Source organism: Mixophyes fleayi, chromosome 8, assembly GCF_038048845.1.
Source record: "Mixophyes fleayi isolate aMixFle1 chromosome 8, aMixFle1.hap1, whole genome shotgun sequence".
In the NCBI taxonomy this organism is placed as follows: domain Eukaryota; kingdom Metazoa; phylum Chordata; class Amphibia; order Anura; family Limnodynastidae; genus Mixophyes; species Mixophyes fleayi.
In genome coordinates this window covers 104,913,544-104,925,986 of record NC_134409.1, presented here as the reverse complement: position 1 = coordinate 104,925,986, position 12,443 = coordinate 104,913,544, and the positions used below count along the sequence as shown (strand labels likewise).

General features: G+C 42.0%; 2 protein-coding genes across 2 annotated transcripts in view; one reads left to right on the top strand and one right to left on the bottom strand.

The window, feature by feature from the left end:
* Nucleotides 1-435, bottom strand: part of MPST (mercaptopyruvate sulfurtransferase) — a 41,954-nt gene extending 41,519 nt beyond the window's left edge. Inside the window, exon 1 of the mRNA XM_075183059.1 lies at nt 411-435. The gene's annotated coding sequence lies outside the window, so the exon portion shown is untranslated. The remainder of the gene's footprint in view (nt 1-410) is intronic.
* A 3,051-nt stretch (nt 436-3,486) lies between these two features.
* Nucleotides 3,487-8,540, top strand: TST (thiosulfate sulfurtransferase). The gene is made up of 2 exons (XM_075183055.1): nt 3,487-4,119; nt 8,129-8,540. Exons 1-2 carry the CDS (start codon nt 3,528-3,530, stop codon nt 8,425-8,427), a joined length of 891 nt encoding a protein of 296 aa, XP_075039156.1. The 5' UTR covers nt 3,487-3,527; the 3' UTR covers nt 8,428-8,540.
* The last annotated feature ends 3,903 nt before the right edge of the window (nt 8,541-12,443 follow it).

Sequence of the window (12,443 nt, the reverse complement as noted above, 5' to 3'; positions counted from 1 at the left end):
AAAGCCTCTTGCTAATAAAACTACCTGTTAATTATGTATACAGTATGTTAATAACATTTGAGGAACAATGTTGCACCCTCTCTTGTTAGCTTAGACAGCTGGGAGTAGGCAGACTGTTTTCATGAGGACTGGTTTGGAATTACCAGTGTTGTAGCATTCCCTGCCAGCTCTGTCAGCTGCTAGATCATGCTGTGTCTTGTAATGACACAAATGTTAATAGTAACTTGTATACTCCTTTAGGTGTACAAATAGTTGGTATGGAACATGAGGCTCCTCAAATATTGGAAAATTATAAGCTGCAACCTCCCAGGTCTTTTAGTTCCAAAAAATGGGGAGAGCAGCTCAGGGCTCCTACTAGCTATAAATATTATTTTTGAACAGGTCTAATGATTCAGTGCTTCAGTACTTACTTAATGTCTCTCCTCCTGTGTAGTAATGTTATGGATCTATACTCTTAGAAGATTGGACACCATCCTCCATTCAAACATCCCACCGTCATGTGCCTAGAGGTGACCCGTTTCCCCCCTAGAACTGTTGAAGCCGCAGCCTAGGGAGTTGTGACTGTGTGGACCAAAAGGAAGTCACAAGCTCTCTGCTGTTGGTACATGAAGTTCCTCCTCCATCCATTGTGCGGTCAACAATAGAGATGTGCAGAGACGGAATGTAGGTGACAGACAGGTTTGTCCAACCGCCCTTACTATAATCCACTACTGGCAGTGAATATCATCAAATTGTAGATTATTTACAGCAATGTAAACACAGTGAAGAGAAGTAATTAGATTTGGTTTATTTTTGTGTACGGTACACTGATGGGCACTTGTGGATCAGTAGCTCCTACCTTTATTGCACTATATAACTACTACTTCTGCTGAAATAAACAGCATTCCCAGACAAAACTAATAGTTACTTGGACTGTATTTGTCTACTATGTTTATTTTAGAAGAACGAGCAATTTGTCCCCTAGATCAGCTTAAATCTAATTAATTTTTTCCCTAAAATACTGTTTGATTTAGCCTCATATTGAATATAATGAGTGACTTGATTCAGCTGGATTCAGCCAGTTCCCATAAAATTACCCACCTCTGACCCCAGCTGTTCAAAATAAAGAAAAAAAAAAATAAATTAAATTTAAAAAAAGACAGCCAGCCTTTTCCTAACAGTACAAAGCCCCTCCCAACAGAGCAAACCATCTCCAAGAGGCTACCAGCCAACCCTGCGCTGAAAAGTGCTGTGGCTCTTCCCAATCCCTTAGAGCTTTGAGGGCCAGGATAATGAACAAGATTGAGAACCTTGAAGTGGCAACTCTAGCATGTCCGTGGTCCTAGCATAATGTACAGGGTTCCATAAGACTGTCTCGAGCTGGGGCTGGTTAAATATGTGGCCTTGCTGCCTATTTTCTCATTAGTGTTTTACTTTAACCTCTTGAATGCTAAGAATGAGTGGGACCCAACTCCTCTCTACTGGTAAAATATGCTGCTCCTCCACAAATTAGCCCATCTTGCACCAGAAGCCTATCCACCCACTTCTTTGGGACTAGAAGGCAGATGCTTCAAAACCTGGCATTAATTGCTGTAATTCTGCTCAAGTAGCTTACTTAGGGGCGGCAGCATCATTTGTATCTTCCCTGACAGAGCAGGGGACTGTGACAGGATGGACATCCTTTGCCACCCTGTCTGTGCTACTGAGGACTGGCTGGGCTTGCCTTGCCACCATCCCCTTTCTTTATCCCAAATTGCACCCCTCTAAACGCAGTAGGAAGGGCTTCCTGCTGCCACCACTAGGCTCCTTTGCCAGCATCTAGAACTGCTTCATTCTGGATAACTTCTGCTGCTGGTGTACTTCCTCACTGGGCAGCTGGGCTGGTACCCCTGATCTCTTCCTTTAGATCAGGGTAGCTGTGGATGATTCCCCCTGGCCTATCACACTGGCTAGAGCTGCAAGGTAGCGGGCAGAGCGTTGGTACTGGAATGCTGGGTCCCAACATCAGAACAGCCGGATAATGGATTAGATTGGTCTAATCTGTAGGTCACATCAATTGCCGCAGGAAAGTAGGCCTCAAAGCAAGATCTTGAAGTAGTGATGTTTATTAGCTCAAGTGTCCTAATAAGGACAGTTACACTAGTTTGTGGTACTAGTGATCTCCAGAAGGTATAGATGGTATAATACTACTTCTACATTACATGGCCAAACAGTACGCTTTTTATACAGATTTACACAGATAGCCTGGCAGGATGTAATCCAGCCTTCTGCCCTTCTAACCAATGCAGGCTGCTTTATGCAGCTTGCACATAAATCCGCCTGGAGGGATTTACCTTGCTGCTAAGGGCATCACAACATCTAAGGTTTTTTATTGAATGTTTACCATCAGGGTATAACATTTTCTCTAATCTTGCTTTTAACGCAATTTAAAATGTTCAAAATTCACATTAATCTATGGTCCTTGCATAGAGAGTCTACCCGTAAGTATAATTACCCCTTCTATGCTTTCAGGCTCCACAGACGTGTTGGTCACTCAGTGATGAAAAGGTCTAATTAACATGAGATTACCTGTCTCCAGACAGTTTCAAAAACACATCCCCTCCACACATATGCCTACTTGGGAATTCCTCCAAAAATAGTTACAAAACCCAAACATGATATTCTGTCTGAGAAATCAATACATTTCCATAGAAAACACATACCAATATAAAAAGATAAGTACATTTGCAATTATATAAATTGGCGCCTGCACCACTAACGGAAATACATTTCTACAATAAATTATTTCTACGTGATCCAGCCACAGAGACGTTTTGGCTTTATATTTTATGACAACTATTTCCACGTCCACCCACCTCAGTGAACACAGGTACATGATGATGAAATCAGTATCATCATACTACTTGCCTTGTCCATTTGATGACACAAATTGTGCCATTAAATCGCATACACCAATTATTTTCTTACCTCCCCATAGCATCTTCTGGAAGGATGAAAGGTAGGTACTTAAGCCTAAGCAATGCGTAGGACGCTAAATAAAGTATTTTGTTCTAATGGCTTTTTAACTTTTGGACATTAATTTGGCACATTTATTTAGTGGCATATAGGGTTAATTTAAAACTTAGCCAACTACTGGAGATTTAAGGATTAAAATAAAAACTTTCTAAGCCACTATAAATATTGGAGTTTGTCCAGTTCCTTTAAGGCTCACCAGATGGTACTGTATTTCATTGTTTTTCATAGAATTCATAAAAACTACCTCTAAGACAATGTTTAACCATGCTATTTATATTTATTTTAAAATACATGACATTCTCCCTTTAACATGTGACACAAATAGCTATTTAACGTTAAGTAAGTCATACGTTCTAAGGAAAACGTCAGTTGACAGGATTTCTCAATAGAGACCTAAAAGGATATTTGCAATGGAATTGAGCAATTAAAGAAAAAAAAAGACAAATAAAGATCTGCGATTCAAATTCTCGGAAGAGGTCCAAGTGCCGCCTGTTCTGAGTCTCATATACTGCTTGCTATACACAGGAGGGAACATGTCTCACCAACTTCTCTCCCGGGCTCTGGTCTCAATAAACTGGCTATCAGGAGCCCTGAAAACAAGTCCGCTGGGTCCAGCTGTGCGCGTCCTGGATGCTTCATTCTACTACCCCCCAATTAGAGATGGACGAAAGGAGTATGAAGAGAAGCACATACCAGGTGCATTATACTTTGACATAGATGAATGTAAGGACCAATCATCTCCCTATGAAGTGATGCTTCCCAGCGAGTCCAACTTTGCCAAATATGTGGGCAACCTTGGCATAAACAATGAGAGTCACGTTGTGGTGTACGACGCCGATCAACTAGGCATTTACTATGCCGCAAGAGTGTGGTGGATGTTTAGGGTTTTTGGGCATAAAAAGGTATCTGTGCTGGACGGGGGCTTCAGGAACTGGGTAAAGCAGGGTCTTCCAGTCACATCTGAGGTGGTGAAGCCGCAACCAGAGACTTTTAAAGCTGTGCTGAACCCTTCTATGGTGAAGAATTTTGAGGATATAGAGAAGAACCTGAAAACTAAAACGTTCCAGCTGGTGGATTCACGTCCCGAGGGGCGGTTCGAGGGGACAGAGCCAGAGCCCGGGGAAGGTAAAATGGAGTAGGACTATAGGAATATATGAATGATCGGAGTATGTGTGCAATTAACAGGGAAATATTAAGAGACTCGGGTACAAGGAAGCGCATAGCTGCCAACATTCCCGAATGAAAAATCGGGACACTGGACACATCACCAGGTCATCCAGTCCATCCCTCCCCCCATCTATTGGTATAGAACTCTGACCCATTTGAGAAGCTGGATTGTTGGCAGCTATGAGTGAGGTTATTTTAGGTCACACAGACTCTTAGCTCAGCAATAACAAACACGAGAAGGAGCTGTTGATATTTCGCAAATATAATTATAAAAAATACATTATTCAGTATTAAATGCTCAAATAGCCCCAGGGTGTCCGAGATCATGGGCAAAACTGCAGCAGTAGTAAATAAATGGTTTATCGTTTCAATTTCCTTCTTTATATTCATTTTTGGATGGTTGTTTTGTGATCATCAACTATTGCTCCAACCAAAACTAAGAGCATGTGTACTGGAAGTGCAATATAAGGGGGTGGCACAATGACTTCAGGCATTATATACTCTAAATGCAGACATTTTTGTTTCCAATTAAAGCTCTGTACCCCCCCCCCCCCACCCCCACTTCTGAAAGATTTTATTTTATTAATCTTAATATTATTTTTCTGTGTACCATGCTGTCATCCTTTTGAACACTATTCAATAAAATGTAATCACTCTGCTGCAGAATACAAAATAACATTTATCTAACATTTCCACTAGCATTAGACAGAACAGTGAAGTATACCTTACCACATGGACTGAGTGACAAGCTGCGTGAGAGAGGAGGATGCTGGGTCCCAGCTCCGCACGGATTGGAAAGTTTTTGTATTCTTTGTTTTTTCTATGGCTGGCTCGCAGCAGAGGGGGCAGAGTGAGAGAGATCGTGACAGCGTGGCAGAGGAGGGGGACAGAGTGGCAGAGGGTAGAGGAGGGGGACAGCGTGGCAGAGGAGGGGGACAGAGTGGCAGAGGGCAGAGGAGGGGGACAGCATGGCAGAGTAGGGGGACAGCGTGGCAGAGGAGGGGGACAGAGTGGCAGAGGGCAGAGGAGGGGAACAGCATGGCAGAGTAGGGGGACAGCGTGGTAGAGGAGGGGGACAGAGTGGCAGAGGACAGATGAGGAGGGGGGGAACAGCGTGAGAGAGGGCAGAGGAGGGGGACAGCATCAGAGAGGGCAGAGGAGGGGGGCAGCGTGAGAGGGGGCAGTGGAGGGGACAGCGTGAGAGAGGGCAGAGGAGGGGGGGAACAGCGTGAGAGGGGGCAGAGGAGGGGGGGAACAGCGTGAGAGGGGGCAGAGGAAGGGGGACAGCGTGAGAGAGGGCAGAGGAGGGGGACAGCGTGAGAGAGGGCAGAGTGTCTGGATGCAGAGGGGACATTTTTGCATACAACTAAATAAGTATTTCTGTCCTGAGCTAAATACTTCTTAAAAAATTTTGACCCAACTACTTCTAAAATAGGACTCAGTAATTATTTTGGAGGGGTGCCTTGAAAAAATTATGGAGACTCTAAGGGTGCCGCGAACTGCAAAAGTTTGGGAACCACTGGTCTAGCAAAAAAAAAAAAAAGTAGGATAAGTACTGCTGTTTGTAATTAATTGGAGCACAGTATTCCCCTTCCCCACTCGATCAAATGTATTCATTCTGAACAGTACATTTTTCCTTCATACTTTATTGTCATTTTGTTTTCATTTGTGTACAGATTTTGTTATTATGGTGTTGTCCATAACTTGTAACAATTTGCAAAAACATACTGGTAGGTTAATTGGCTGCTACCAAAAATTTACCCTATTCTCTCTCTCTCTCTGTCTGTGTGTATGTGTGTGTGTGTGTGTGTGTGTGTTAGGGAATTTAGACTGTAAGCGCCAAAGGTGCAGGGGCGGATGTGAATGAGTTCTCTGTACAGCGCTGCGGAATCAGTGGTGCTATATAAATAAATGATGATGATAGTAGTAGAATTTACCGCTATTGTCCCTTCATTGAGTGAAGGTGTGTGTATATTGTTTTAAATTTAATTGAATTTGGATGAATTCAAGATATATAGATAGATAGATATATATATATATATATATATATATATATTGCTTATGCTTTAAATGGTTAATTCAAGTTAATATTCTACAAGGAAGAAAAGACTGTGGTTTTACAAGATAACATACATTCTTTGTATTTTATTTGTACCAAGGTACAAGAAGACTAGATTAAACTAGATGTGCAGTGGGCCCCTCCAAAGACAAATTCTGTGTAGGGGGTAGTACTAAAACACACCCTGTGATACTCAAAATCTGCCTAGCATCAGCAAAGGTATATAAGATGCATTATGCAAAATGCATTATTTCTTGTTCATACTCTTGTTAGAGTGCTGCACCCTAGCATGCATGTAATAAAGAAAGAACAATTTGAATGTTGTGGCTACTCCCTGATTTAATATCTTATCATATATTCACACTGTCAAAAATATATCTCCTCTAATTTGGCAGGAAACCTCCCCTAACTGCCTTTACCGCTCACAACCCGCACTTGTGACTCGGAAGTGTTTACTGTATGGGGTTACACACAATTCCCGCACTCAATCTCCCTATCGCACAGGTTACAGATTTGCTGAATCGCCCCCAAACAGCGCTCACACAACCACACTCACTTCGATTTTCCACCACTTACTGAATAAAGTCAATAGTACCCCAATATTCTCCCTCACACTGGCACACAATGAACACTCCTTGTTACACACAGTTTAGCAAGGCACACACCAGCAATCAAAGGGTTAACCCTTAACCCCTCAAGGCTCGATGACACAAATGTAGATGCAGGCACACACTCAGCTTGGTATACAGATGTATTAACAATTCACACCTTAGGAATGAAAGGTATAGCATAGTCAAGCAATCTATCTCTTCTAGACAGGCAGAGAATTCGTTTAGAGCTATAAGGGCATCACTTATTAAGGTTTTGATTTAATATGCAAAAAGTACAATGCTTATAGGTTATATAAAAAAAAATAATTAAACAATTGACATACAAATAAAAATGTGCAAAATAGGTGAATTAAAGGGGTAAAATTCAGAGTATAACTTACAGATAAGTGGTATATTCTGCGCCAAGGGAAATTGGCTTGAAGATGGACAACTTATCAATGATGATTGATTTCCCAAAAGACTGACAGTTTGTCCCTTCACAACACAGGTTTTTAAGCAAAATCAAATGGGACGGCATTCACAGGGGCAGTGTGGATGCTAATGTAGGGGCGGAAATGACCTTTGGGTGTCACCTAAGGCTTGTTTAAAACTATTCCTAAGTTTTGACCTGTCTTAACTTTTCTCAGATATATCCCAGAAACATAACTCTCCCGTCAATAAACCTGTCATAATCTCCCACATATTTAAATACCAAATATGATGGAATTATAACAATATGACATACTTTTCCCAAAGACATGTGACTACAACTTTTACCTGGTACCGCTATTACCTGTAATTCACAACCATGCTGTGGTTTCTGTCCCTCAGTATGGGGTGGCACACGGATTTCCCAAAATATGTAATATGAAGGCATTTTCCTTGAAGTTCAAGTTTATATATACCTGTCTTCATGTGTTTCCTTTGTCTAAATAACATCTCAAGTTGTGAATGGCTCCTTCAGTGTCAAAAAAACTCTCCTAGGTCAGGATGCAGTTCACCCCAGGGGCCTTTTAAGCTGACTCAGGTGACACTGTTTTCTTTCAATATAGAGTTGGACAGAAAAACACACACCAGACCCTCTGACTTCACATTTTACACCTTTGTAGCTCATATATGGATTAATTTGATATAACATATTTACACTGCAGTTATGATTAGGCCTTATTCCCCACAATTATGTTATTGGTTAAGCCTTAGGACTGTAATTGCTCTCTGTTCACTACAATATTTATTTATTTATCTTTGTAGAAAAGAATATGCTCATGTAATTGACTAATATATGATCAACGCCAATAATCTATTGTCTCATTTACAGTGATTACCCCAGGTCATATCACTGGCTCCTTAAATCTCCCATTCACCAGCTTTCTCACAGAAGAAGGTTTTGAGAAGAGCCCCGATGAAATCCAGCATCTGTTTAAAGCGAAAGGAATTGACCTGTCAAAGCCCCTGACTATTACATGTCGGCGTGGTGTTACTGCCTGTCAGCTGGCCCTGGCTTCCTTCATCTTGGGTAAAGAAGATACTGCCATCTATGATGGATCGTGGTTTGAATGGTACCATCGGGCCAAACCAGAGAACAAAATCTCTCTTTGGAAGAGCAAGAAAAGTTGAATAAAAATGATGTCACTGGTACCTTATTTGACAGAAAGCATATTCCCATAATCACTGGGAGCACACAAATATATATTTGCATAGATTCATAATAAATATATATTTTAGGTTAAGTACAGTAGTTTGGCTCTTTATTGAGGTTATACCTCCACATTTATCAAATACATATTGTCAATCTCCATATCCTAATTCAGTGCACCAATGTGCAACAATTTATGGTACAGACAGTTATAGGCAACCTTGAGAACACAGTTGCTGCAAAACTAAACTACTCTATTAAAACAAAATATAACGACCTGCAATCACAGGACACTCACCCAGCATGGGAGTGTACTAAAGAAGGCTATGGTCCACAGCACCAGCCAATTAATTAAAACCATGAACCTCTAGAGCTCTAATACATTAACTTAAGCTTTAAATTCTATATTTATTTGTTTGGTGAACGCAATGTGGCGTCATCTGAAGTAACCAATGCAATGTGATCAACGAGTAATCAGCCCTTTTCTTTCATTTAATTTTCTAATCGGCACTGGAAAAATGACTATTGCAATCTGATTGGTTACTATGGATTAAAGTACATTTGTGATGAGCTGCTTTACAGTGGTGAAAAAGGTCCAGCAATTCCACGAAATGCAATTCCACATGGTTTTCATAAAGATGCATTTTTGCGGAATTTATAATTTATGACTAGAGCTACTATGGCAACAGTCAATTAATTCAGTGTGATTGGAGTAAAATTGGCAACACTTATGGGCAAAGTAACGTGGCCTGCGCACTTACTGTTACTGCGGTAATATCGCGCATAATTAGTATGGCATTTTGCTTGCGGAGCAGAAATCGGTGATATTACCAGTAATAGATTTAAAGCTGCGCTACTTCGGGGGAATTCAATTCCCCCTTAAGGTCATATTCTGCTGGCTAAGGGCCTGATGTAGAGTTTGATGTAAGTCCAACTGATCAGCCAAGGATCAGTCTCAGTTTGTACTCGGACTGAGACGGGTCTCCCCCTTGCACCCCTCTAGAGAGGTGGAAAGGTAATGGGCGAGCCTAACAATGTAAAGGCATGTTCATGCTCCTTACATGCTATGCTGTGTTGAAAGCAGCCACAGATAGGTCTCTAGGAGACGTATCTTTTGCGGGTGCTCTCTCCTGGTGCAACAAACCTTACTGTATTAAAAAAATGTAAAAAAAGAAAAAAGGTGTGCACCCCTTTCCCAAACAGCTTAAGAATCCCTAGTGCTGTCTGGCAGTGGGGGGAGAAGCACATTATTTTTTTCACATTTATCTGCTTTACAGGGCCGCTGCGACTGATGCACTTAAATGAATCATACACACCAGCTCATGAGGCTGATAAAGAGGTGTTTTTGTACAATTTACATAGTTTTCTAAGTCTCACGGATCTAAAGATCCGTGTGACTTGGAATCCTGTGCAAATTACGGGATGCAATTTACAGTTATGATATCAGTGTAATTTACATCCAACTGTACATCAGGACCTAATTTTGCAGTTAAATGAGGAATAAAGCTGATATTTCAAAGAACAATTTTCTACATTTTGCTATGAACCCAATTTTTTTTTTACAAAGAATTGTTTAGTCTAACATTTCTGCATTTCTTCGAGCTTATAGTGCGTATAAAAATTCTACATACCCTTAATGAAATTACAAGTATTTGCCCTGTAAAACCTGAAATCAACCTAAGTCATGTCAGATCTTTTCCCACCTTCAATGTGACCATGCAACCAACCAAATTCAAGTGAAAAATAAATAGACATCATTTGGGGGGGGGGGGGGGGGGTAAAAACCTGTAGACAGCGTTGGCTGTGGTAATGCAACTGGTAGCAGCTGAGGGTCCTATGTCTGTATTCATAAAAAGTATTCTGCATTTATAAATGTTTGTATCTAAATCATATCTGCCCCCACTGTCCCGGAGCGTCTGCTTTCTAGATGAAATGGGGGTCTCCATGATCCAATTCAACACAAATGGCGAAATAATGCGATCGGACCAAATATGATGCAATTTGCGTTGTTCTATTCCCTATTGTACTTTTCATGCCCACTGGTACAAGGAGAATGAAAAAGTTGGCAAATATGACCTGAAAAATTACTTACTTTTATATTTGGTTTGTGTTCATAGTTGCAGGTTAGGTCACAGTTAATTTCTCCTACCCATTTATAATCCAACCAGATAAACCTGCCTGGTTTATAAAGCCTTTGTTACTTTTACAATCAGCTTTTACATATAAGTTAGAATGGTATACTAAACTGGTTGTGAGTGGACTGTGACCTTATATCCACTAACAAGGTGTGCCAAGGTGCTGAATAGTTATGCAGGAAAACCTCAGTGGCCTACAATGCATGGACCTTTTGTTGTGGTCATGTAGAAGCAGACAGTGCAATTCTGATGATAGGAGAAATGAGCACTAAACTGAACAAAATTTTGCACATTTCACTGGTAGAAATTTGACCTTAATTGTTCCCAGTCCTACCACAACCACACAGTTGTATGCATTGACTATTGTCACAGCTCTATTATATATAATTGTTAGGAACCCCTCCAGCCAGTACAGCAAAACCCGGAGTCTGCTCTGAAGTCTGGTGTTCACTGTTGCCCCTAGTGGTGGGGACAGACTTGGCTGCAAACAAACAGAGGGTCGTGAGATGTATACCGGCCAAGGAGAACCCAGGAAGAGAGTGCTATGGCAGACAGCAGCGTAGGGTCCAGGTAAGGGTCAGCCGGCAGCAGACAACGTATCCAAGGAACAAACCAAGGTCATGGGTCACAGGCACAGGTTCTGAGTCCAGGGACAGGCGTAAGATCGGGGTCACAAGCAGAGATTAAAAATCCAGGTTCAAGCAATAGGTCGGGGTCAGAAGCAGAGGTTCAAGGTCCAGAAACAGGCAGAGGTTCAAGGTCCAGAAACAGGCAAAGGTCATACACGGGTAAGCAATCTTAGGTTGAACACCAAATACAGGAACAAATAGCAGGCAGCAGTACTGGGACATGACGCTATAACCGGCAGTGAGGCTCAGTCCTCACTGCCCTAAATAGTGCAGATGGCCAATCAGGACACAGTCCAGAATGTGTCCTCAGCTGCAGTATAATGAATATGCAGAGCCTGCAGCCAATGGAAATAGGCAGAGTGCCAAGATTCCTTAATCAGCCTTGATTGGCTGACTGTGTAATCCCCTGTGCGCACGCGCCCGGCTGTTTGACAACTGGCCGAGCGCGGCAACAGGAGCTCCACAGCGTCCCGGTTGTTGCCCAGGCAACAGGGACGAAGATACAGGAAGGGACGTCCCGGTCGTCATGGCGACGACCGGAACGCCCGGAAGAGGCCTCAGAGAGTCGCGGCGGTGCCCGTGGCCGCCGTGACTACTAACAATAATATACTATAAATTAATTTAAATACAAATAGTGCAGAATGGTGAAGCAAAGGTGGAATTCGAAGATTGTATCCTGGATGCATCAGCCAAGTAATAGCACACAGTCCAGTGCCTGGGTCCAAGTAGCCACAGCTAGTTTTATTTAGCTGTGTAACAATAAACAATACATAAACATAAATCCTAGCCTGTCCAGATCTAACTAATACAATAAGGAATTCCCTCTCTAAAGTGGAAGGACCTAATGTCCCACACACCCTAAACAACAGAATTTCATGGTAACAATGGCAGTGTCTTTCAGCAAGCCTCTGACCTGTTCCTCATACAGTGAGAGACTGAAGAATCAGCCTCAAAGCATTCTAACTACATCTCCCAGATGCAACTCTTAATTTAGCCAGCACCTGGCCAGCTGGCTGGAAGACCTGGAATGGGCCTAATGAATGGCGCCCACCCTTCTCTCTCCATTAATAACCCCTTACACCGACTACAGAAGCTGGACAGATATTTGGGTAGCTCTTTCCCAAAGCACAATCAATCTCCCTGGGGTTTTAAAACACATAGGACAGAAACCTGAGACATATATTCCTCCCATTAACCCCTTCCCCAGTGCTTCTGTCACATATCACCCCCTAT